This window comes from Pongo abelii, chromosome 15, assembly GCF_028885655.2.
Source record: "Pongo abelii isolate AG06213 chromosome 15, NHGRI_mPonAbe1-v2.0_pri, whole genome shotgun sequence".
NCBI lineage: Eukaryota > Metazoa > Chordata > Mammalia > Primates > Hominidae > Pongo > Pongo abelii.
Genome location: NC_072000.2, coordinates 67,359,777 through 67,386,919, shown reverse-complemented (window position 1 = coordinate 67,386,919; position 27,143 = coordinate 67,359,777). Strand labels below are relative to the sequence as shown.

At 38.8% G+C, this 27,143-nt stretch overlaps 1 protein-coding gene across 2 annotated transcripts in view; it reads right to left on the bottom strand.

The window, feature by feature from the left end:
* The window catches only part of RHOJ (ras homolog family member J), an 86,473-nt gene extending 60,994 nt beyond the window's left edge, over positions 1–25,479 (bottom strand). Inside the window, exon 1 of one of the 2 annotated variants that reach the window (XM_002824827.6) lies at positions 24,561–25,479. In XM_002824827.6, the coding sequence (XP_002824873.2) occupies positions 24,561–24,738 (178 nt within the window). In that variant the 5' untranslated portion in view covers positions 24,739–25,479. The remainder of the gene's footprint in view (positions 1–24,560) is intronic. The other variant, XM_009249144.4, reaches the window with a different exon arrangement.
* Positions 25,480–27,143: the final 1,664 nt, after the last annotated feature.

The following is a 27,143-nucleotide window of genomic DNA, read 5'->3' as shown; positions in this document are numbered from 1 at the left end:
AATCAAAGGGAAATACAGACTAGACATGCCAGATAATACCATATAATAAGAAAGGAAGTTAAACATAGTTATAGGGAGAAAAACTAGAAAACACCAAAGTCAGTTGAGTTGATGGCAACTTCAAAGGCTTTATGTGAGGGACAACATTTCTGTTTTCAGTAGGACTCCACTTAGGTCTGGGGAATTTCCTTCTATATCTTGGTCAGTCTTAGATACCTATAGAAATTGGACTTACTAGTTTTTTTTTTTTTTTTTAACTCTTTTTGTTGTTCAGTTTCCTGTGACTATTTTTAGGATTGTCCATGCACATACCTTTGCTTGCATCACCACCGCCACCCCACTCTGCCCTCCCACACACAGTTTTTCTGTAAGGGTGGTTGAGGCAATCTTTAGACACACCAGCTGGTGTTCTCAGGTCATTAAATCCCAGAAATTGAAAGGAGAGAGAAATATGTGGAGAAGGGAGAAAATTCTTTGCTGCCTAAATTTGGGTAACTATTCCTTAGGGATAATTAGTGTTGACATGTTAAGAGCCAACACGGTATGGTGGAAATAGTTCTAAAATAACCCCAGTGATCCTTGACCCGTGGTATTACTTTCATGTTTATGTTACTGTTACCCGGCAAAGGAGATTTTGCAGATGCAATGAAGTTACCAATCAGCTGCCCTTAAGATAAGGAGATTATCTGGATGAACCTGACCTAGTCACATGTTCCCTTTAAAAGCAGAGAGTCTTCTCTAGCTGGTAGCAGAAGGGAAAATTAGAGATTTAAAACAGGAGAAGAATCTGTTGTGAAGGCAGTGCTTCACTGAGAGCTTTGCAGATGGAGGGGGCCATGTGTCAAAGACTGCGAGTGACCTCTCGAAACTGAGAACAGTGCTTGGCTGATGGCCAGCAAGGAAACAGGAACCTCAGTTCTACAATCCCAAGGAAATGAATTCTGCAAAAAAAAGAATAAGCTTAGAAGCAGATTCTTCTCCAGAGACTCCTGATAAGACCAGCCTGGCCACCAATTTGATTTTGACCTTATGATACCTTAAGCAGAGAATCTATTCATGCCTGCTGGATTTCTGACCTACAGAACTGTGAGCTAATAAATGAGCATTGTTTCAAGTCACTAAGATTGCCATACAGCAATAGAAAATGAATACATAATACTAACATAGTTAAATTCAAACAACGTTCCTCCTTCTCTTTTTTGCTTTAAAGCAGTTATTTGGACCCAAATAATTTGGACTCACTTTGTTGATATACTATCTAAGCAAACAGTGTTGAGCATTTTACTTCTAAAAGGAAACAACTTATTTCCTATTGACTTTTTCTTGAGCATTTTGTACACCTTGTATGAAGCAGGCACTGTGCCAGATGCTTAGAGATTTGGTTCCTCTTATGAAACTTCTGTTTTAGTGGAAGAGACACCTCAGTAAATAGGCCATTATAATACAGTGTGATAGGTGCTATGACAGGTCAGAAGAAGGAGCTATGAGAGCATGTAGGAAAAGCAGGCAATCCTCACCGAGGACTCTGGAAGGCTTCTGGAAGAAACTCGGAAGGTAATGCTGCCATGAGGTCCTTCAAAAATTACTTAATTGTGAATGCATAATAACATTCATGAGTTAAAACATAAAAAATGTATAAATGCATGCAGTGAATAGTCTAATTCCCACTCATGTTTCTCATTTATCCAGTTTACAACCTCCAATAGATGACTGGTGTCTTAGTGTTTTGTTTATTCTTCAGATTTTTAAAGTGTGTGTGCATTGCAATTGTGTTTCTATTCTGTTTTAGTCTTTTTTTACCACACATGGAAGCACACTATACACATTTTTCTGTAGTTTGACTTTTTTCACACACAACTTTATCATAAGATATTTATAGATGAATTCTTTAAGCGCTTCCTCATTATTCTTAACAATTACATGGTATTCCATTTTATGTGTGTCATCCTTTATTGAATCAGTCCCCTGTTCTTAGATAGTTGGATTATTTCCAATTGTTTGCTATTACAAGCAGTGCTGCCAAGAACGAGCCTGTAAGTCATTCTGCACGTGTATGAGAACAGCTGTAAGATAAAATTTCAGAAGGAAGGATTGTTGGGTCAAAAGAGTACGTGTTTGAAATTCTGATAAATTTGCTCTCCAGTTTACATTCCCACCATCAATCAATGGATGAGTTTTCTTTAAGAAAGGTAATCCAACAATAGAAATACAAAGTTAGTATAAAAGTATACATATATTTTATTTAGAATGAGAAACATATCAAGCCTTGTATCACCTCTGCAACTTATTCTTCCAGTGCTGGATGCTTGGACATGCTCATAGGATAATAGAATCTATGACCTTTCACCTCTGTCCTACAGTCCTAGGGGAGTTGGTAGGTGGGTCACAGGAATATTCTTGGAAGCCATTCTTATCCTAGGAAGGCTAGCAATAACTTAACTGGGCATAAAAGCAGCAAAACCCTATACTGATGTGATTAAATTCAAATTAATAAATCTATGACCATGTGAGCACATTTTTAGAGCCATTCCAGAACCTTGGAAGGTGCTCCTGCAAATGAGGGGCTCTGAAACGTAATCTTCATTAGCTTCATGTAAATCTGTCTTTGGTGTTTATTTTTCTACATCCTTGCCAGTCAAGTATGTTATTAAGCTAGAATCATTGTCAGATCCAGCAGTCTCAAAGTATTTGTTGAATAGTTTGTTTTTCATCTGCGAAAGTCCCCTTTGCATTTTCTATGTTTTGGCTTTCTATAAAGTACTGTTTTGGACTGTCGGTACATTTATTTGTCAGTCCCACACTGTTGTAATTAGAGATTTTATAGTCTGTTTTAATGACACATAGGGTATTGTTCCTTTTTGTGTTCTTTAGATTTTTCTTGGCTATTCCAGTTTGTTTTGTTTTTCTATATAAATTTTAACTAGACTTTTTATTAAGATTGTGTTGAATCTATAAATTACATAGGGAAGAGTGGATCTTTGTTATATTCGTATGTATTACCATTTGTTCACATTGTTTTGGTGTCCTTAAGAAATATTTAAAAATATATTAGTTTATTTCCCCAAGAAAGCCTCATGAGACCAATATTCCTAGAGTCCTTGCATATTCAAAACAGCTTATTTGTAGCCATTACTTGAAGTATTATTTGCTGAATATAAGAATACTTAGCTCGGCTGGGCGCGGTGGCTCACGCCTGTAATCCCAGCACTTTGGGAGGTTGAGGTGGGTGGATCACCTGAGGCCAGGAGTTCGAGACCAGCCTGGCCAACATGGTGAAACCCCATCCCTGCTAAAAATACAAAAATCAGCTGGGCATGGTGGCAGGTGCCTGTAATCCCAGCTACTTGGCAGGTTGAGGTGGAAGAATCACTTGAACCCAGGAGGCAGAGGTTGCAGTGAGCCAAGATTGCACCATTGCACTCCAACCTGGACAACAAGAATGAAACTCTGTCTTAAAAAAAAAAATACTTAGCTCATACTTCCTTTTTTGGATTATCTTTAGGTATTGCCCCATCATCTTCTAGTATTAGGAATAGGTCTTAGTACTATATAATATGCTCCCTTCATCTCATTAAGTGACCTGATCTTTTTGCCTGTCTCTTTAAAGCTAGTATTCTTTAATTTTTCTAGGAGTTGTATTTGCATTGACTGTGCCAGTTTAATTATCCTAGCAAAATTTTTCCAAGTGTAGATTCATGTCTTTCACTCCAGGATAATTTTTTTCTTGAGCAATATTCAAATCTGGTCTATGACATTACTATGCTTTTATTCTTTTATCCTTTGGGAACTCCAGTTATACATATGCTGAGTTTCTCTTGTTTATTCTTTTATATATAATTTTATTTATATATTATATTCATATTTTATTATTTATATATTGTTTTATATATAATTTTCTCTCTAATTCTTTTAAACTATTTATGTTACATCTGGCTTACTTTTCATATCTCTATTCTCATACCCCTTAATGTGTTTTCTACAGGGTCTGTTTCTGTGATGGTTCCAGTTTTATCTACATTTCTCTGATGGCTTTATTTTTCCTTCTAATTCTTTCCTGAGTTTTGCTAGCCCACATTCCCCTTTCTCCAGATGTCTTTCCATCTCTCCTTGATTTCTTGCATTTTTGCCTTGTGTTCTTTCTTAATAGAGGTAATTGTTTCATTATGTTTTTCTCAGTCATAGCAAAATATTTGTTCACAATATTTATCTATCATATGGCATTATTTTTCCTGAGAGCAAGTCTCAGCTGCTAATAAGTGTTGCTGATTTTTTCCTCCTTTATTTCTTCTGGCAGCTTTAAGTGCAATACTAGTTTCTTTCAAAAATTGATTATTATATAAAGAGGTGAATTTTTCTGTATAAGCTATTGTGAATGGTCACGAGAAGGGGTCAAAGGGGTATTCCAGGTTGGGCAGTTTTTTTACATGAAAAGGCTGATACTTTCAATTGTTACTGAGACTATGTCTTCAGAAAAATATGGCTCCATCTGCATTATTCTTCCTGAAGCCCTTAGCTTCTGTGATGTGAACTGGGTCTATTGAAGGCTTCTGATACCTGCAAGATTAATCTCTTTTCTGAACCTCTTTTATATACAGGGGTTGTAGTCCCTTTCCCCTCCAGGCCTGTCCCTCGCCTTAAAAAAAAAGTATATTTTTATGGGACATTTCTGAGACCTGACACTACTGGTCTTTCTTTCTACTTCCCACTGTTGTCTCTTCTGTGAATTCTATTGTCTTTTTGGCATCCTTTTCAAAATACTTTAGAGTCTGTGTCCTAGTTTTACTGAAAATACAATTTGTGTTTTTTGTTTCCCATTTTTCTTTTGGATAGCTTTCAGGAATAGAAGAGAAGAACACTGGATTTATACAATCATGGTCATATCAGAAGTCTCAATGAGATATTATTTTACAGAAGTAAAAATGAAACATCAAATGGGTTTTCAGAAACTCTCAGTACGCATTTGAGAGTTGAAATTGCTTGAAAAATGAAAGATTTTCAATGTTTATGGGAATAGGGATGAGATTGCTTATAAATGGCTTTCTTTTCTTTTTCCTTCGATAGCAAATATAACCCCTCTTCTGGAAAGCTGGAGGCAATTCATGTTGCTCCAAGGGAAAATTTTTCTCCCCCATCAACTTCTAACCTTTATTGTTTAAAAATGTATGAATGAGGCCAGGCGCGGTGACTCACGCCTGTAATCTCAGCACTTTGGGAGGCCGAGGCGGACAGATCACGAGGTCAGGAGATCAAGACCATCCTGGCTAACATGGTGAAACCCCATCTCTACTAAAAATACAAAAAATTAGCCAGGCATAGTGGCGGGCGCCTGTAGTCCCAGCTACTCGGGAGGCTTAGGCAGGAGAATGGCGTGAACCGGGAGGCGGAGCTTGCAGTGAGCCAAGATCACGCCACTGCACTCCAGCCTGGGCCACAGAGCGAGACCCCATTTCAAAAAAAAAAAAAAAAAGAAAATGTATAAATGATAGTTTATTTAAGTGATAGTTGGATACATCTGAGGAAACTGGCTTTCCTTGAAGATTGACCTCAAACACTTCCAAAATTGAGATGGGGTCGAGGGGCTGGGGGTTAGCTCAGGGCTCCCAAACTGGGAGTGTGGGATAAGAGTGGGCATTAACTTCCAAAGTCAGAATGCTAGGGGAATCAGGAAAGAAACAAACAAAATCTTTCAAATAACTAAATTCTGGATCTATCCTAGTGGGGACTCATTGTGCTTATTAACTATTCTGTATAAAGCAGGCCTGCACTTTTCACTAGACAATACATTGTTTTAGGTATAGTATCAACAGTAAACAGTACAATTACAATGATGTCTTTTAGAATAGAGTGTTTTAATATCCAAATGTTCTTATTGGGAGTCTTTCTAAGGTCATACAAATGGATTTACATGCTTGATTAGAAACGATTCTTCTGGTACTGCGGCTGAGGGATGTGGGCTGTGCCGATCCCCCTCCCCCCAACTGCTGCTGAGATAATGCAAACAGCTTGGAGGCATTTCTACCCATAAAAGGAACAAGACCGTGAGCATGAGTTACAGTACATGAAGCAGAGACCTCCAGTTCTGAGCCCTATTTCTGGCACTCATGTATTCATATTGCTTATGCATGTGTGAAGGAACAAATAAAGATTAACTACATTCTTAGAGATGCAGTGTTGGGGAAAGAGGATGTCTTTGGTTTTATGATTTTGCTGTGCCTTGTGGCTAATTACACCTTATGTCATTCTACACTCCTGGCACATTTAATAAATTAAGTGATTTATTACTAATAAGAAACAATAACATTTTATAGTGCTTTCCAGCACACAAACACTTTCATGTGCATTATATAATTTGTGATTTCTTGGGAGTGTTTGGCTAGCAAAGGATTAGTTGCCTGGGGACCCCTGGAGTGCTGTGTTATCAAGAAGACAGGTTATATCCTAAATACCTGGTTTCAATGTAAAATTAAATATTGGAGAGAGATTGTGAGCTGTGGTAATAAATTTGCTTAACAAGCTATTTTTAGAGGCTCTCAGGATTGAGTGAAATTGGACTATGAAATGAGACTATAAAAACTTTTAAAGAGCTTTCATGGAAAAAAATAAAAACATGTTGACATCATCTTTTAACGATGAGGTTGAACCCTAATCTGAAAAAGCAGAGTTTGTGTAGGGGTATTGGAGGACAATACTCGAGGAATATATTAATATATCTCCCTCCTTCTTGTACCACCAAGAGAGATGAAGTCTTTGTATCTCTGTCTCTGCCTTTCTCTGTCTTTTCTTCCAGGGGTGTCCTTGAGATTCAAGGTTAGGATATTCACATTTAAAACATCCTTCCCAGCACTGAACTAATGAGATAGGTATGAAAGTTAGCCTCTATGAATATTTCATAACTTTCCCATGAAACTCTGCAGATAATAATTACCTCCCGGTAAGAGAAACACTGATATAGGGGGATGAGAGAATGGGGTTTTGGGCAATACTCAACTTGTAGATCCTGAGATGATGGCAGAGTAGGGTAATTGTTAAACATGTCATATGTAAATGTAAACTTGGATGAAGAGGAGAGAAAAGTGATCTGTAACACTAAGGAAGAGTCATCTGTCAAGGGTGGGGGTTCAACACAGAGAAGCTGGGTGGGGCCTTGGAGACAGAGGATAATAGGACCTCTTTCCTAGACCAATAGGTCCCACCAGAACCAATAGTCCAGATGGCTGACCACTGCTTCTCAACTCTACCCAGCAGTGTGGATAAAACTTGGAGAAAGTGCCTCCAAGATGGAGCATCTTCACACGTGACTTGCATCTCTGAATTCTGTGAAAAACAAACTCAAGGTCCACTGATTTGCTCATGAGCCCAAACTCTGCTCTGACTCCTTCTTGTCCCTTGTCATTCATCAATGATAGGTGAGTTGAGAGCAGGGGGAGCTGTGTCCTTCCTTCCCTAGCTCCTTTGTGTTCTCCAGAAACACAGAGGTGAGGAGGGCAATAAATAAAATGCTTTTTAAAAAGTTGCATTCTTATGGGCAAGGACTTCATGTCTAAAACACCAAAAGCAATGGCAACAAAAGCCAAAATTGACAAATGGGATCTAATTAAACTAAAGAGCTTCTGCACAGCAAAAGAAACTACCATCAGAGTGAACAGGCAACCTACAGAATGGGAGAAAATTTTTGCAATCTACTCATCTGACAAAGGGCTAATATCCAGAATCTACAAAGAACTCAAACAAGTTTACAAGAAAAAAACAAACAACCCCATCAAAAAGTAGGCGAAGGATATGAACAGATGCTTCTCAAAAGAAGACATTTACACAGCCAACAGACACATGAAAAAATGCTCATCATCACTGGCCATCAGAGAAATGCAAATCAAAACCACAATGAAATACCATCTCACACCAGTTAGAATGGCGATCATTAAAAAGTCAGGAAACAACAGGTGCTGGAGAGGATGTGGAGAAATAGGAACACTTTTACACTGTTGGTGAGACTGTAAACTAGTTCAACCATTGTGGAAGTCAGTGTGGCGATTCCTCAGGGATCCAGAACTAGAAATACCATTTGACCCAGCCATCCCATTACTGGGTATATACCCAAAGGATTGTAAATCATGCTGCTTTATAGCACATGCACACGTATGTTGATTGCAGCACTATTCACAATAGCAAAGACTTGGAACCAACCCAAATGTCCATCAATGATAGACTGGATTAAGAAAATGTGGCACATATACACCATGGAATACTATGCAGCCATAAAAAAGGATGAGTTCATGTCCTTTGTAGGGACATGGATGAAGCTGGAAACCATCATTCTCAGCAAACTATCGCAAGGACAAAAAACCAAACACCGCATGTTCTCACTCATAGGTGGGAATTGAACAATGAGAACACTTGGACACAGGAAGGGGAACATCACACACCAGGGCATGTTGTTGGGTAGGGGGAGGGGGGAGGGATAGCATTAGGAGATATACCTAATGTAAATGACAAGTTAATGGGTACAGCACCCCATCATGGCACATGTATACATATGTAACAAACCTGCACATTGTGCACATGTACCCTAGAACTTAAAGTATTAAAGAAAAAAAGTTGCATTCTTCTGCCTTTGTTCTCTTGACATTCAGATCCACCACAACACCAGGCTGCGCCCATTATGCAGTGAATCCACTCACACCGAAATCTTCTCAGAGCCTCTGAAGGGGGATGCCACGACTTCTTTGGAAATTGCGTGACAATATCATATTCAACTGTCTAGTTTAAATTTCTCATTTTGGAGTTTAAAATGAACTCCTTGGGCACATCCATGGGAGATGCGTAACACAGTTCTCATCACTGGGGAATCCGTTTTGTTTCTGACACTGGAAAAAGTGCTGTATCCTTTCATATATAATGCTGATTTTATTTCTAATGTCAGAGAATGCTATCACCATTCTCCAGTGCTAGAAATAGAATCAGCATTTATTACCAAGTACCTACTCTAAGCCCATGTGTGACAGGAAGAAAGAGGATTGCCTTGTTAGAAGGAAGAGCCTGGCAGAGGGATTAGGAGCAGATATATATATATATATATTTTGAGACAGAGTCTCACTCTTTTGCCCAAGCTCAGTTCAGTGGCTCGATCATGGCTCATTGCAGCCTCGATCTCCTGAGGTCAAGCGATCCTCCCACCTCAGCCTCCTAAGTAGCTAGGACCACAACCATGCACCACCACGTCCGGCTCATTTTAAAATATTTTTTGTAGAGATGGGGTCTCCTCATGTTGCCCAGGCTGGTCTCGAACTCCTGGACTCACTCAATCTCCCTGCCTTGGACTCCCAAAGTGCTGGAATTACAGGTGTGAGCCACTGTGCCCAGCCCGAGTAGCTGTTTTAGAGGGTGTCTCTGTAGCTGAGAGACAATAGAGGAGAAGTAGGAAAGTTTGTGGGGTCTTATTGCCTCAAGAGACCAAACACAGTATAGATATTTAGAAATAGAACAGAGTGTCAGATTCTTTAGTAAAAAATTCTGTTTTACTTTTTGAATTTCTGTATCATTAGCCATTGAAGGATAGTGTGTATGAAGGAGGAAGGAGTTTGGGAAGTCAAGTTAAAAGTGCAGTTTTTTGTATTCCAAGGAACACTTCGATCTTTTCTAAGAGTATCCAGCTCCCTTAAGTTAGGTTCCTACTCTGATGTAACGGAACAGGATTCCAGGCAGATCTTTCTTTTGAAAGCACATCTCCTGGCCAATGAGATGGAGCTGCTCAGCCAGGATTTCTGGGCACTGGGTAGTTCCTTGGCTTGTCTTCCTCCCTAGATTACATGGAATCTTCTTGTTTCTGAGACCTGAATTTTGTTTGGTTGGTTGGTTTTTTTTTTTTTTCTATTTAACGTAACCAACTAGATTTTTTTTTTTTTAAGTTCAGGGATACATGTCCAGGTTTGTTTACATAGGTAAATTTGTGTCATGGGGGTTTATTGTACAGATTTTTTTTATCACCCAGGTATTAAGAGACTTGATATTATAATGAGAAAAGAGCAGAAGTTTGGGGAGTAATAGAGGAGGATCACTCTCTGCACCAAAGAGAGGATACTAATGAATCCTAGAAGAACAAAGAATGGGGATTAAAAAAACCTTGTCCTTAAAGAATCACAGAGAAAAATATTACTTAATTTTAACTTTCTGTAGATTTGATAGACATTGCTTGGGGATAGACTTGCATTATTTCTTCAGAATCTCTGATTAATTCACCAAAGAAGAAATATGCAGTCCTTCTTCATTCCCCTTGCATTGCAGCATAATTTCCATAACTGAATTTCTATGATTCTCATATATACCATTAAAATATTTTAAGTATTTTTATTCCTTAATAAAAGATGAAATTTAAATAGTACTACCGTGAAATTTGGCTTATCAGGAGCTGCTCGTTAAGTTAATGTACTGCTGCCTTTCTCTTAGAGAGATGTGCATTCCCCTTCATGTAGAAATTCACCAGACAGAGATACTACAGAGCGGGAGGAAAAGAGAACTTTTTTTTTTTTTTTTTGAGGCGCAGTCTCTCTCTGTCACCAGGCTGGAGTGCAGTGGCGCGATCTTGGCTCACTGCAACCTCTGCCTCCTGGGTTCAAGTGATTCTCGTGCTTCAGCCTCCCAAGTAGCTGGGACTACAGGCATGCGCCAGCACACACAGCTAAGTTTTGTATTTTTAGTAGAGACAGGGTGTCACCATGTTGACCAGAATGGTCTTGATCTCCTGACCTTGTGATCCTCCCACCTCGGCCTCCCAAATTGCTGGGATTATAGGTGTGAGCCACCATGCCCGGCCAGAAAAGAGAACTCCTAATGCACATACCAAAGAAAGTTTAGAAACCTTTAAAAAAGAAGTAGAAGAAGGCAAAAAGACTAAATAAGAAAAAAAAAATTTTCTTGATTAGTAGATTCTTGATTTTAACAACCATGAAATGAAAAAACAAAGTGCATTAAATCCTCTGAAGTCACCATTATCAAATACTTTGTTTAAAGGTTGCTGGTCCGCATTTTCAAAGAAGTGGAAAAATGCTAAAATTTTTTTGCTGAACAAATGGATCCTTCTGTGGGCTGACCCTTTTCACCCTCAAAATGCTCTGTGTGGTGCTCTTTTCTGGGCTCTGAGTTAATTGCAGGGTTTATGGGAATAACTAGATACTGGCTGTAAAAGTGGAGCTAAGTGTCTGCCAAAAAAATATAATTCTCTTCCTCATTTCACAGGGAACAGGCTTCTAAATTGCTCAAGAGATGGTGAAAGGTAGGAAAGCTGAGGCAGTAAGGATATCACAAAGGAAAACTATGGTAAGTTTACTAGCTCCTTGTGACATTGAAGCTATATATCTATTTATCTATATCCCAACCCTCTTCTACTCTTCCTCTCCTACCGTAAGTGCAACACTTGGACATCAGTTAGAGTCTTGGAAATTACTTGAGGAACCACATATAAAAACTTTTATGATGACACAAAGCCATTTCTTCTGCTGTGTATATGACTATACTTAAGGTTAGCTGATGAAGTAGTAGGCTCCAAGATAACTTGTGGTCAATTGTAGTTGTCTCAGGGATTGTTTACAGCTTGGAGCCTAAGACTTCTTCCTGTGTCCAGAAAATCTGCTGAGTTCTAGATTACCCTGGTGTAGAGTATCTTTTGTGAATCTGGAATTGGATCTGTAGCAGTTGGTGAGGTTGCTAAATAGGATGTTTGGCTGATGTGCACTATCCTTAAGAAGCTTTTAATGTGTTAACTGATAGGACATGAATGAAGCAAAAGAATAACTCAAGATGAGGTGTAACATACTGCATACTAAATCTTAGTAAAACCAGACTATCTATTAAAATGGTACCATATTCATTACTATAAAACACAGTGATCTATGGTAATCACAGGGACAAAAATGCCTCCTATAATACCAAAAACTGTTGAGCCAAGATGAAGTATGCTCTTCAAGTGCCGTGACATACCTGTATTTCCCAAACTTGCCTGGTCATAAAAAAAGCTTACTTGTTAAAAATGCAGATTTTTGGGTCCATAAAAGGGCTTCTAAACCAGACCCATTTAGAAACAGAGCTATGAATATGAATTTCAGTAAGCTTCATAGGCATTTCTAATTAGGTGCCATGTGGTCTCTTGAACTTATATGAAGATCCCACAATGATATTAATTCTTAGATCTGAAGAAATCTTGTCTTTTAGAAGCCTTAACATGATATTATAATGTAGATAAACCAGGGATAATTGAATGGAGATTTATTAAAATGCCAGAAGAGAAATGTAGTATTCTCATATTGGTGACTTTAGTTGTCTACATTTAATTAGATTGACCTAAATTAACTTGCATACCCAGGGGAAAAAAGAAAAAGGGGAAAAAAGAAAAAGAGGTAATCTAAAAGACTATTTAGAGTTTACATCCTGTTATGACTGCACGTAACCATGTTGACAAGATACCTATTCCTACCAAAAAGTGCAAGAGTGACTGTGTGCTTGCTGTAGATTTGAAATGCAAGTCGTTTGTGATTGATTTGCAGTGAATACATGAAAAGCTGTCCATTAAAAAAGGGGGAAAGAATAGGTCAAGTAGCTATGGGGGAATGAGAAGGATCTGGGTGTATCATCTGAGGATGACAGGGATGAGAATTTTCTAGGTCTTGAAATACATGAAGAGTAATTATTCTGAGGATGATAATGAGGTGTTCTTCATCTTTGCTCAGCTTCAGGGAAAGAAAATGGCTCTGACCAGCCTGACATATTTAGTTTATCCAAAAGAAAGAACATGATATGGAAACTTATTAAGAGGCTAAATGAATGAAATGAATAGAGTAGAATCTCTACAGCAAAGTTTATGCCTAATATTGACACTTAAGATGTAGCATCAACTCTTTGTCTCTTTTGAAAAGTTTGGTTAAAAGTGTGTTTACTATGGAAAACTCTTAAGGCTCTTATTTACCAGCTTGAACTATTGCAAATGTCATACGAAATTCATTTTAGTTTAGAAAAAAAAGCATTTAGTGCTTCCAGTGCAAGCTAATTCAATATGAGCAGAGAGGAGGACTCCTGAGGAGAGAGAGCATAGCCTTGTTTTCCTCCTAATAATTCTTACTTTGACAAGTATAAAGTGCCCCATTATTAATGAATGTGAACATAGTCATTGCATCTCTTGCAAGCATACCAGTTGAAAATTGGTGTACTTTCTAAGAGATGAACAGTTACATTTTATGAACATTCTTCATAATTCTTAGGAGGTTTGTACCTGGCATATATCAAGGAGACTACTTGCTTATTAATTTTCCTCTTAATTAATCTAATTATTTGAAAAAATGTATGCAGCACATACTTCAAGTAATTAAGTTTTTCCCTTTGCCTCTAGGATATAGCATCAGAATATAACAGAGGTAGAACAGAAATCCTCAATATAATTAGGAAAACAACTTTATGCCTAGCTAAATCACTCAGAACTGATAAGCTTAAAATTTGACTGGAAGCAAAACCTTTTGGTGTTTTCTTTTCCAGAGAAAACAATTTTTTTACAAGTTTTAAATAAGGTCAATATAATCTATTTTAATGTATGCTCATAGTGCTTACAATATATCCTTTCAGCATGTGGGAGGATAAAATAATTTCAACATAGAAAATTATCCTGAGTGTCCACATAGGATGCTAACTTCAGTGTAGTGCACTGGTTAAGACTGAGACTCTTGGATATCATTCATTCACTCAACAAACAGTTCCGGGTGGCTATTATGTTGTGGGCTCATTTCCAGGTATGGAGGACATAAAAGTAAACAAGACAGAAAGGGCCCTGCCTGCAGGAATTGTATATTCTAGGGGGAGACAAGCCATGGAAAATTAAATAAACCAAGAAAATTATAATGGCAGAGAAGATAAATAAGTTTTGAAAAGGGGACCAACTTAATCAGAGTGGGCCCCCTTTGTGGAGCTGATAGATTTGAATCCCAATTCTGCTATTTCTTTGCTGAGTGATGTTGGACATGTCACTTCTCCGAGCTTCAGTTTTCTTGTCTGTGAAATGAGGATACTTACTACCTAGAGATAATGTGAAGCTCAAGCAAGACAACAAAGGCAACACAGGGCTGGACACACAGTAAATACTCAGCTACTTAATGTTAGCTAATTAAGTAACTTGCTGCAAAAAGATCAGGAATCATTTTGTTCATTGTGGTGCATTCTGCTCAGGCCATGCAGAGTGTTGTTTCTTTCTTGTTGGCAATCTGGATTCAGTTGATTTACCAGTTTGTATTAAAACAGCTGGAGAGACTAAAGGAAGGCTTGGTCCCTGTTTAGTAAGAGTGATTGTAAACTGGCTGTCCAGATAAGGGTGGCTGAGTTCCAGTTAAAAAATATCTGCCTCTCCCCAAATTTATGCATCTGTCTTTCAGGAAGACCTAAGTAGAGGTCTTTTTGGACTCAGAGAACTTGTACTGTAAAAGGTTTTCTGTTTTGGTTTTCTTTCCTTTTCCCCAAATGTTAGGTCAAAGTATGAAGAAGAACAGAAGGATTTGCAGAGGGGAAACAGATGTTTACTGTTCATTTCATAATCACAAGGCTGGATGAATGTGGGACAACAAATCGTAGCTTCCAAAACACAACTGCATCAAAACCACCCCAAAGATCCCAGGCTCTTTCCTGTTTTTTTAAGATTCCTTTGTTTCTTCCCATGAGGGCAGGTGCTCTCTAATTTCCCTCAGTGACCCCTCTGAAGGTCTTACAGTCATGTTGATTATTTATTTCATTTGCAGAGTGATTCACCCATATGTAGCTTTGCAGATTATGCCCAAGCTCAAGGCTTTTCCCCCAGCAGCTGGTACTTGGCTACCCGTGGCTGCGCTTGGGTAAGTAAGGTTAGTCTCCTTAACTGCTACGCATCAGAATTCCCACTTGCCTCTAGTCTGACTCCCTGAGGCTTCTCCTTCCAACCTGCACCAGCCCTCTCCCAGTACTTTCTGTTCTTAGCCTTCTATATTCTCCTTCTTCCAGGAGCTCTCTATGTCCCTGCCACAGGTAGAGATCTTTTTTGAGAGCACTCTGGTTCCTCACTTAGGAGTTTGCTAGCTGTTTCCAAGAGGCACTAAAGGCCTTTTCTGTTTGATGCAATCTGCTGGAAACTCCCAAGTCAAGAAATTTTATGTGCATATCTGTTTTTAAATTGCTTTTTACTGATAGATGGTTGACTATAGAATTGCTCCTTTTGGCTTGATTCATAGGCACCATTACAGCATAAAGAAGGGTTTTCTGAACCTACTAAGTCACATTAGCTGAAACTATATACATTCGTGATATCTAAATGGGTTTGAACTCTAAAACAGCAGTGTCACAAGTTCTACATAATGTGAAATGTCTATGAAGCTTATTGACATTCATATTCACAGCTCTGTCTCTAAATGGGTCTGGTATAGAAGCCCTTATATGGACCCAAGAATCTGCATTTTTAACAAGTAAGCTTTTCTTACCAGGCAAATTTGTGAAATACAGGTATGTCATATGTAGTGGAGTAAATAGGGAGTTAAATATGGTGCTAAGGCAGTTGATATGTTTATCTGTGTGTATTGTATTTGGTATAAGCAATTTCAACTTAATGACTGTGGTGAAGATGACTAAGTATCTATTAAAGTCTGTTTGTTCCTTCTTTGGGCTCATAGCTGGCCTTCCTTGTGATAATGTGTGGCCTACAGTTTAAGTTCTCTCCAGTGAAATGTGAACAGCAGTGACGCATGCCACCTGTCAGCCTGGCCCATACCACCACTCCCTACTCTTACTCCTCCATAGTCTTTCATCTTCTAGTGTCTAGATACAGAGCACCACAAAGCCCTAGATGATGGCAGGGTAACAAGATGGAAAAAAGTAGATCTCTGAATGACTACATGGGACAGAACTATCTCACCAGCCTGAAGACCTGCCAAGGTCTCTTATACGACCAAAAGCAGGATTCTACCCAGCAATCCTATTACTGGGTATATATCCAAAAGAAAATAAATTGTTATGCCAAAAAGACACATGAACTTACATGTTCATTGCAGTATTATTCACAATGGTAAAGACATGGAATCAACATAGGTGCCCATCAATGGTGGATTGGATAAAGAAAATGTGGTACATATACAACATGGAATCCTATGTAGCCATAAAAAAGATGAAATCATGTCTTTTGCAGCAACATGGATGCAGCTGGAGGCCATTATCCTAAGCAAAGTAACATAGAAACAGAAAATCAAATACTACATTAGTTCTCACTTATAAGTGGGAGGTAAACACTGGGTACACATGGACAGGAAGATGGCAACAATAGATACTGGGGACCACTAGTCAGGAAGGGAAGGAAGAGGGCAAGGGTCGAAAAACTAACTATTGGGTATTGTACTCACCACCTGGGTGACAAGATCATTCGTATCCTAAATGTCAGCATCATGCAATATACCCAGCTAACAAACCTGCACATGTACCCTCTAAATCTAAAATACATGTTGCAATTATGTAAGAAAATAGGATTGTAATAGTTTGAACCCTTATATATTTTGGCCTATTTGTTACAGCATCTTAGCTTACCTAGTAGTATGGTGCCATCATTACAAAAACCTAAAAATATATGTGCTGTTGGCTTAGCTGTTAGGTGGCAGATGGTGACAAAACAGAGCAGGTTGGAAAGATGATCTATGTTATACTGTGGCAAAATATTTTGTAAAACTATTGTCTGTGAAACCTGGAAGGTAAAGCTACTTCCTACTGAGTCCATAGCACCCTATGAAGAGACCGGAAAATGACAGAATGTTAGTATGTATTAATTGTTATTTTACGTATTTAGCAAGGTGTTATAAGAAAGGGGAGAGATGAATTGGTTGTTTTTAAAGCTGAGGTTGATAGAACACAGATTTTCATGGTTTCAAAAAGTTAGAAAATGATTGTTTCTGGATTCCATTAATAGAAGATAGTATCAGGATTGTCATCAGAATTCTATTATTGCAGTGTGTCTCCCATTCTTCCCTTTCTGAAAGGGAGTTTGAATGTTTTGATTATCCCTTTCCTGTTCCACTACTGCACGGGGCAAATGGTGTATATGGGTAGATAATTTGTCTTTTATTGGATCACAAGCAGTCACATTTAGATCAAATGAACAGAATCATGCGTCACTTAACAGATGCTGGTCTTTGACACAGTTGCAGTGCCAGAATGCAACTCTAGGTGGTCCTTCTGGGGAAAAGAGTGAGTTTTTTTTACATGTGGGAAAAAATGTGCAAGGATATTTGGTGGCCACAGAGTCTGATGCAGGCAGAGATTGCTAGCTTCCATCAAAATCCATTCTTCCCTCTTTTGGGCACATAGCGGGGCTTTCCCCCCAGCCTCCTTTACAGTGAGGCATGGCCTTGTGACTAAATAAACTCTTATGCAGTGTGATTGAAAACGATGTTTGTCACTTCCAGGCCTGGCCCGTAAAACTTTCCATTCAAGTTTCTCCATGCTCTTTCTCATTAGGCTGTGTGGATGCAGATAACTAAAATCCTAGGGGATGTCAGAGTTACCAGATGTGAGAAGCCTGAGACCTTAAATGACCACATGGAAGAAAGCAGCCCTACTGACTTGAATACCTGCGCAGGAGCATCACATAAGCAAGGAATACCTTGCCATTGAGTTAATCCCTTACATGTTTGGGTTTACTTGTTAATAGCAGGTCCTAACTAACAGTGGCTCTTTTATTGTTATTAGCTATACACTGCTTATATTGTTTACTATTCCATGGCCTCCACTTACCCCATTACAAGCAATTTAGCCTTGAGGGAATAGAGTAGTATCTTTGTGCCGGAAATTGTTCATCAGGAAAGTTGAGAAAATGATAGCATCTTATGATAAAGAAGGGTTGGCTATTTGGTACAAGGTACAAAAATACAGTTAGATGGAATAAAATCTAGTATTCAGTAGCACAACAGAGTGACTATAGTTAAAAATAATTTATTGTATATTTCAAAATAACTAGAAGAGTAGATTTAGAATGTTCCCAACACAAAGTAATGATAGATGTTTGAGGTTATAGATATACCAGTTACCCAGATTTAATCATTACCCATTATATGCCTATATCAAAACATCATGTATACTCTATAAGTAAATAAGAACAACCATTAATGTATCCATAATTTTTTTTTAGAGATGAAGCCTTGCTCTGTTGCCCAGGTTGGAGTGCAGTGGCATGATCATGGCTCATTATAACTTTGAACTTCTAGGCTCAAGGGATCCTTGTGAGTTGGCTTCCCAAAGCACTGGGATTACAGATATGAGAGACTCTCAGGTGTCTTCAGAAAGAGCAAAAGAGAAACTTCTGAATAAATTTTCCCAAATGAGCAGAACTATGTCACAACCTTTTATAAACCTGGGACTTTATTTTTATTCACTATTTATTATAATTATGTTATTTTTTCCCCCTGTGGGTTGGACCTGTTTCCCACCCCCTGCTCTGGCCATTAAGGTTATGACTGTCTACCTTGGGCTGATCACCATTTAACTAAGTGGAAAAAGTTAGAACTGACTTACAGCTTTCTGTAAAAACAACTTCCTTTTACATCTCAGTCAGCTGATAGAATAACTGGATTTCTCTTCTTTCCATGAATTGTGTTAATTTCCTGCATAGGCAGCCTGGGTTTGCAAATAGTGGCTTCATGTGGTTTTCCAAATTTGATGGCTTTCAACAAAGAAGCTCTAAGAGGGTGGGTGATAGAAGAAAGACTCACAGACAAAATAATACAGAGGATGGTAGAAATGGTGAACATCATAAAGAGGTTTTAGCTGGAATGAGCTTATTTTACACACCTATGTACCCCAACATATAAAACATGTACACAATCTAACTCAACATACAATCTAAATTCAAAATGGAGCTCTTATCCTTATGCTATATGTCAAGCGAAACATTAATCGGTAAGAATATTTTACCAGTGAGGGGTCTGCTACAAAACTCAAAACTAAAGATGAGATGGGAGAAGAAATGCAATTCTTCCATAGTAAGCTGTGAAAGCTCTAAAGGTTGTTGGGACACATTGAGTCACCCCTGGAAGGGAGTAAGGAGCAGAGCCCAGAGTTGTTTCTTAGGCACACTTGTAATAAACAAGAGTGACTTTTCCCACCTTCATCCCACTGCTCCTACCCTTTAGACCTAGCCGTGAGCCAAACTTAGGGTTACTCTGAAATACGCTCTGTATGTTAGAACTAGAGGAGTTTGAGTGAGGCACCCAAAATGTATGTCAGCTTTTGAATATAATGTAAATGAAGGAATCCCAAGTGATATTTACACATTATATAGTTAAGCTATTCAGTAGATGTGACACTGGCCACTTAGGTCAAGAAAATTCAATGCTGGCTGGGCGTGGTGGCTCACGCCTGTAATCCCAGCACTTTGGGAGGCTGAGGTGGGCAGATCACTAGGTCAAGAGATCAAGACCATCCTGGCCAACATGGTGAAACCCCGCCTTTACTAAAAATAGAAAAAAATTAGCTGGGCGTGGTGGCACATGCCTATAGTCCCAGCTACTTGGGAGGCTAAGGCAGGAGAATCGCTTGAACCTGGGAGGCAGAGGTGACAGTGAGATGAGATTGTGCCACTGCACTCCAGCCTGGCGACAGAGTGAGACTCCATCTCAAAAAAAAAAAACAAAAAAAAAAAACCAAAGAAAATTCAATGCTATATTACAATTACAGTGGGGATAAAATGATTATTTAAAATATGAATAAAATAGTTCAGAAATATAATAAATGTAATAAACACTTTTGTATGTTCATTCCTAAAGAGATATCTATAGGACAATTTGTTCATTTATTCATCAAAGTTTTAATGGACCAGAAACTATCTAAGTGTTGGAAGGACTAAGATTGCAAAGACATAGTACTTCATTTATTCAGTTGAGAATAATCTGAGTTGAGAGTCTGTTGAGAGTCTGTTGAGAGTCTATAATATGTGGGACTTTGTTTTTTGAAGCTGGAGATAGCAAATACATATATAATATCAGGCAGTATTAACTATTATAATGAGAGATGTGGCAAGATAGGTTAAAGAGAGAAAGAGAGTGTGTGTGGTGTGTGTGTGTGCAAGCACACATGCATTAAATAATGTGGTCAATTGAAGCTATGGGGGATCTAGCGGAATAGTATGAGACTGGGGAAAAAGCAAGTACAAGCTCTTCAAGGGAAGGAGTTGGGTGTGCTTGAGGAATAGCAAGATGGTGAGTGTGGCTACAGCAAAAACACTGATGAGGAGAGTGTTAAGAGATGAGATTGGAGAGATAACAGGGACTGAGTCATGGAGTGCATCATATACAACATAATATAGGGTTGGGTCTGAGTGTTAAGGGAAGTGATTGGAGAAGTTGGGGTTTTGGACAGTCCGTCTGCCAGCTATGTGGAGAATTGATGATGGGGGCAAGACTGGAAGTAGGGAATTGGGAATTGATTATAGTAGTTTGGATGAGAGATGATGGTGGCTTGGACAAGAGTGAAGGCAATGAAGATGGTGATAAGTGATCAGGTTTGGGATGTATTTTGAATGTTGAGCTGATTGGTAGGAGGAAGGGATGATAACTAATGGTTTGAATGGAAAGGGAGGGGAATGTTCTCAAAGGAAGAAAGGAGTCAATACCAAAGTTTTTGTTTTCAGAAACTGGGTGGAAAAGAGTGGTCATGTACTTATATGGGGAAGCCTAGGGGCAGAGTAGATTGGGGAAGTTAAAAAATTCAATTTGGACAGGTTAAGAATGAGATGCCTATTAGATATTCAAATGGTTGGATATAAGAATTTGAGTATCAGAGGGTTTTGATGGTGGAGCTACAAGCTTTGGCGTTATCAGGATATGAATGATGTTTAAAGTTACAAAACTAGATACAATCAAGCATACCCTAAGAGTAAATAAAGAAGAGGACCCAGGGACTGAACACTGAGGTTTCAGTGTTTCCCAACATTTGGTGGTTGGGAAGAGAGAGGGGAGGTGGCATTGGAGATGGAGAAAGATTTGCTGTTGAGTGGAAACAAAACCAGGAGAATGTGGCATCCCAGAAACCAAGCCAAGAAAATGTTTTAGGAAGGAGGGTAATGAAACATAAAAAAAGCTTCCAAGAGATCAAGAGGAGGACCTAGAATTGACTGTTGGATTTCACAGGACGTGAAAGACACAGCTCCTTTCCCTTAAGGGGTTCCCAGCACAGCAGAGATGGGAAAATAAGGAAGCATATAAATTGTTATACAATAGTGGAAGATCCTAGAGATGTAAACAAATTTGTGAAACTGGATTGGAGATGGAACGGGGAATTATTCTTGGGGAATCAAGGAAAGCTACATGGAGCAGATGTGCTTTTGGATTTTGGTAGGTAGGGGGTAGGGATACATCAGAATTCATAGAACTTAAGAAGTTGTTTTTTGTAGCTGGTTGTTGATTTTTCCTGCAAAAATAAACTCATTCAAAACAAGTTTGCGTAGTTTTTACTCATGCAAAACTGGTATTTTCCCTCCCAATTTAATATCCCATTACTATTACCTCATATAGACATATTTGTTAATTATCAATAAACATGGTAACTATTTTATGAAGAAAATACAAACACTCCATCCTACCTTACTCTTCTAAAGGATACTCTTGTAATTACATTTTTCCTTCTTGTAGTCTTTATCTTTTAATTACATTTTCATTCCTTTTCCTGGCTGTATGCAAGTATTGAGACTGTATTCTTAATAGCTACCATGTACCTAACTCTTATCACACATGAGGCACTGTTCTAAGAACTTTACATATGTTAATCACTTTGTTCTCACACACAATTGTAATACCTTAATTGTCCCTGTTTCTCATTTGTGATAACTGAGGCACAGAGAGGTTAAGTAACTTGCTCAAGGCCACAAAGTAAATGACAGAGCCAGTATTAGAACTGGGCTATCTGACTTCAGAGATCACCATCTTGCACAGTAGGTTGTATTTCCATCCTTACTATTTTATCTCTACTTTTCTGGGTTGGGCAGTTATTAGTAAAAGTCTTCAATGGATAGGCTCTCTGTGACTTAAACTATAGCTTCTAAAGTCTCAGCACTCAACTGCAGGTTGTCATTTTAAAGTAGGCCAGTAGGACCCAGGAACTAGATACTGGATCCAAATGGAGAAGAGGGCATTTAGTTCTTTTACAAATGATTGTAGATTCTCACGTGACTGCCTAAGGATTTATGTTCAACCAGATCATATATCTGGAGAGTGGTGGTAAAAGGAACTCAAGTATTTGTGGTGGAGAAGATCCCTCTGCTTATAGAAATGACCACTTCTGGTTGGGCGCGGTGGCTCACGCCTTTAATCCCAGCACGTTAGAGGGCTGAGGCAGGCGGAACACGAGGTAAGGAGTTCAAGACCAGCCTGGCCAGCACGGTGAAACCCTGTCTCTACTAAAAATACAAAAATTAGCCAGGCATGGTGGCATGCGCCTGTAGTCCCAGCTACTCAGGAGGCTGAGGCAGGAGAATTGCTTGAACCCAGGAGGTGGAAGTTGCAGTGAGCCGAGATCATGCCACTGCATTCCAGCCTGGGCGACAGAGCAAGACTCTGTCTCAAAAAAAAAAAAAAAAAAAAAAAAAAGAAATGACCGCTTCATTACAGTCCTAGATGTATGTGGCTCTTTTTAACCTTACTGAAACCACATGAGATGACTATATACTTAAAGAGGTACAAAGTGTACATCAAAGTAACCATGTTTAGGAATGCTTACTACGTGGAAAGTATTGCTTTGAGTATAGTGGCTGTGATTTCTTGGGAGCTAAAATAATAGACTAGCCAAAATCTTTAAGATGCTTTAATGCTCAACAATAGTAAGTATGTACATAATTAAAACATAAAATTATTGGAGCCTAGTGGAATCTAGCTGTGGTTCAGCCTTTGTTTGATTTCTAGTGTAGATTTTTTATAGGCTGACTTGATTTTCTTTTTTCCCGATACTATACTGTAACTGGCTCCCTGACTACATGGGGATTTGGATACATAATTTTCATAGGCATTTGAAGCCTCTCCCTTTAGATTTTCAGTTCCACCTTTGATTTAAAAGTTTTTGAAATAAGGTAGCCACTTTCCCTTTCTTGGCAGAAAGAAGGTGTAGAGTAAATAACTTTTGCTAAGATGCTTTCAGGAGAAGAATCTGAGGAACTTTCTCAAGGCACAGACCCCCAAATTTTATAATTAGTTTTTTTCTCAAGATGCAAATCAACCTGTTCTTCTCTTTATTCTGTTCTCATTAAAATGTTCTTCTCTGGGCATAGTCATTATATTTTCAGAAAGGCTTAGGTAAGCCAGCATTAAAATTTGCTCTTAATTTCTATAAATATAGAAAAACCTGCTGGGAAATGGATACGGTATTCACTGTGGTTCTCTCCCTGTCTGCTGTGTAACATTTTCATACATCATATAAGTGTAGGGGGAAGCAGTGACTTAGGTGATGACTTAGTTCTGGAAAAGAAGCTACTTTCTATAGAACGAGGATTTCAAATGGCCACATTGCCAAGCAGACACTCATGCTGGTTTCCTGTGGGCCATTTCCCCTTTGTTGAACCTGACCCAAAGCCAAAATGAAGGAGGAGAAATTTTCCATTCACAAGGTCTCAGATCTCTGATAAAGATCACTATGATAAAAAAATTATAAAATGTAGGCTACTATAAGCTTGAAGAATTTCATTATCTTGCTTTTGATAAACTTAATAAAATTTGTTTTGGAAATTAAGAGTAAAAGAAAGAATCAAAATGGAAAAATTTAGATAATCCTATCACCCAGACAAGTACACCTACAAACTTTAGAACACTCACAAAATAAAAGGTCCCCTGCAAGTTCTGACTACAATGTCTTAACTGCCATGCTTTAAAATATTTTATGTGCATTTTGTCCTTTCAGGACATACTTTAAAGTGATTCAGATTTTATTTGTATTTTTCCTTTTAAAAACATGTATATTAAACATTTTTCTTTTAAGATACAGATTGCCTAATAGATATTTAAAACCTTTTAAAAACTCTCCCCCAATCTACAACCACAGGAAAACAAAACTATAGTATTGTAGCACCAATTGTTACAGAAAAAATGAGTGTTTTATTAATCTTAGCATTTTCATTTATAAATGGCATGAGGTGAATACGCAAAGAGCGGCAAGAACAATCCTTTCACCATTTGTGTGTCTAGTGGTGATTCTTTTTTTTGGCAGAAAAGAATTGTGATGCAATTCCACTGCATTTAAAAATGTTCACAGTAAAACTTTAATGAATGTTGAGTAAAAGCTCTGGCCCCCAAATCTAGAGGGCACGTCAGAGTATTTTCCTGGGGTTACCCATTCGTTTTAAGGGGGAAAAGTGTTACCATACACATTGATGCACAAATTGTTCTACCAACAGTCAAGTCCTGGGTTGTACGCTACGCTAAACTCCTTGGTTACTGCCAGGCTCGCACCCAATACTGACATTAGAAATGAACCAGGCCCCTCTGAACTTAAGTTCTCGCCCCCTGCATCGTTTGTCTGGATGCAGAGAGTTTCCCACTTTTTCTTACCTGCATAGTGGTCAAACACAGTGGGCACGTATTCCTCTGGGAAGGCGTCGTTGGCGTAGCTCATCAGCAGGCAGGTTTTCCCCACGGCACCGTCCCCCACCACCACACACTTCAACATCTTCTTCTCATCGTTGCCCCTGCAGCCGCAGCTGCTGTCAGTTCCCTCTTTGCAGTTCATTCTTGCGGCTCCAGCTGCTGGGGACTCCTGCTGCTATTGCTTCTCCTGCTTCTTCCAAAGCACATGAAGCGGCGGAAAGCCAGTGCCAGGCTTGAGTTTACTCTGTCTGACTTTGGGTCCCTTGGATCATACAGACATATCCGAGGCTGGGATATGTCCTGTTGCTTACCATGCTGGTAAAGAAAGGTAACACACACTTGAGGGAGTTATGAAAAGGGTCTGCCCTTTTCCGCTCTCAGTGTGAGTTAAGAAACCCTCATTTTCACAGAATTCGAGGGGCTTCCTAACAGCCTAGAAATTTCAGCAGCCTGAGGGTTTTACTCTGCTCTCCCCGTCTCTAGCCTGGCAAAAGACACGGTGGAATTTTGCTAAATCTTTCTCATTTTCCAAGTCACATCTAACATGGAGGAAAGCTGGGCTTTTTAATGGAGTTTTTCCCCCTTGCTTCCTCCAGCTTGCCGAGTGTCAGGAAATCATGGGTTTCCTGCTGCATTCCATATTAGGATCAGTGGGCTGAGGAAGGCTGCAACAATGGGAGCTCTGTGTGTGTGTGTTTGTACTTCTGGGGAACGATGCCAGGACATGGAGTGGGAAAACACTAGGGGTCCCACTGCAGACTCAAGCTGTCAGACTTCCTGTTTCATCCGCTGCTTGTGAGGCTGTTCGCTTGTGGCTGGCTGGGAAGAAGCTGACTAGAGGATGGAAACTGGGGATTACTGCCTGCCACAGAAACAGGGGGAATGGTTAGAGTGAGCAGAGAGAACCACACCAGCAGTCCTAGGATAACATATGACATCACTCTTCACTAAGTCACTAGTTAAAAGCTCTGCAAACTAAAAACGAGCAGTTCTTTACTTACTTGAATGAGAAACTTTAAGCGATTCTTCCCAGAAATAAAGAAGAAAACCTTTTAGAGTCACATCATTGCAAAGAGAAAAAGTTTTGTAAGTCGTAGGTATAATATGTATGATCAGGTTTATAAACTGCCACGTCTGAAATATGTATTCCAGACACAAACTTTTTTTTATGATGGTAGCACATAAGAAATCAATCACGTGGGATGTTTGCATTCTCTTATTAGTAGATAAACACACATTTGCTTGGCTCATAGGTAACACCCTTGGACAGGAGAGGGTATAGGATGGCTTTTTGGTTTGTTTAAGGCCCTCGATGCTGTTTTTACTTGGATGTTTTGCTTTTTGATTTAGTCTTCTCCCCTTGGGTCAGACTGGTCCTCTTCAATTACAAAGGAGCCATGGGCAGCTAATTTATTTGTCTGTTTGGTCACTCAAAATGAAGTCCCTTTGAAGCTCTGTATTTGATTATTGTGCTTGGTCTTAGAAAAGAAGTGGAACTCTGCAAATGATTTTTGACAAATTGGTCAAACTGACGGAACTCTGTTTTTTTCACTTTCATTTTTTGAAGATTGATTTTGAAGAATTTAGATTATCCAAATGTTTGAGAATTTTTTTTTTTTTTTTTGGTGAGGGGTGAGATGGGAGAAAAGTCTGTAATAGATATACCCACATATCATCTATATGCTGCCATATAATAGGTACAGTCTCGAGTTTCTTCTGTTTTGGATTATAGTAACATTTATCACAGTGCTTAGTGTCCAAGCCTTTCTTTCCTATAAAGGGGTGGTGTTTCAGTCAAGTTATGGTGTATCAGTCAGGTTATGTTGCAGTAAGAAACAATCCCTGAAGCTAATGAGTTTATATATATATATATATTTATTGCTCACATTGTATCTCTATCGTATATTGTTATCATCTTTATTCAGGGATCTAGGCCGATAGAGCAGTCATATTGAGAATATTGACAATCATCATGGTAGAGGAAGAAATTAATATGACGAAGAGGTACTATCCCTGTGCCAAATTGAATATTTATGGAGAAAAAATTTAGAGACATCCTATTGACTCTTAAGGCTTCTTCCTGGAAGTGACACTTGTGCTCATATTTGTTGGTCAAAGCAAATTACATGCCCATGCTGGGTTCAACAGGGGGGTCAGAAGTATAATCCTACCATGTATCAGAAAGGAGAGGACCAAATATCAGTGAACAGCCTGTGTGGCAACCACAGATCATTTAGCTGAGGTTTTATTTGCAATATGGAAGTTGAATTGTTTATGTTTAGTGCCGTTCTGAAGCATTTAAAGACACCTATGACTTCATGTGATTTATATAATTTTATTCTCATTTAGCCTACCTGGAACACCTAGAATGTGTGATAACAAAATTACTATGTGAAAACTTATATTTTGCTTCTAGAAAAGAGGCTTGAGTATGAAGGTGGCAGCCAAACAAATCTGTGCAGATAAAAGAGTGATTGGCAGTGACAAGACTTCATCCTGAAGATGAGCACAATCACTTTGAGCCTAATGAGCACAATGATGGTATGT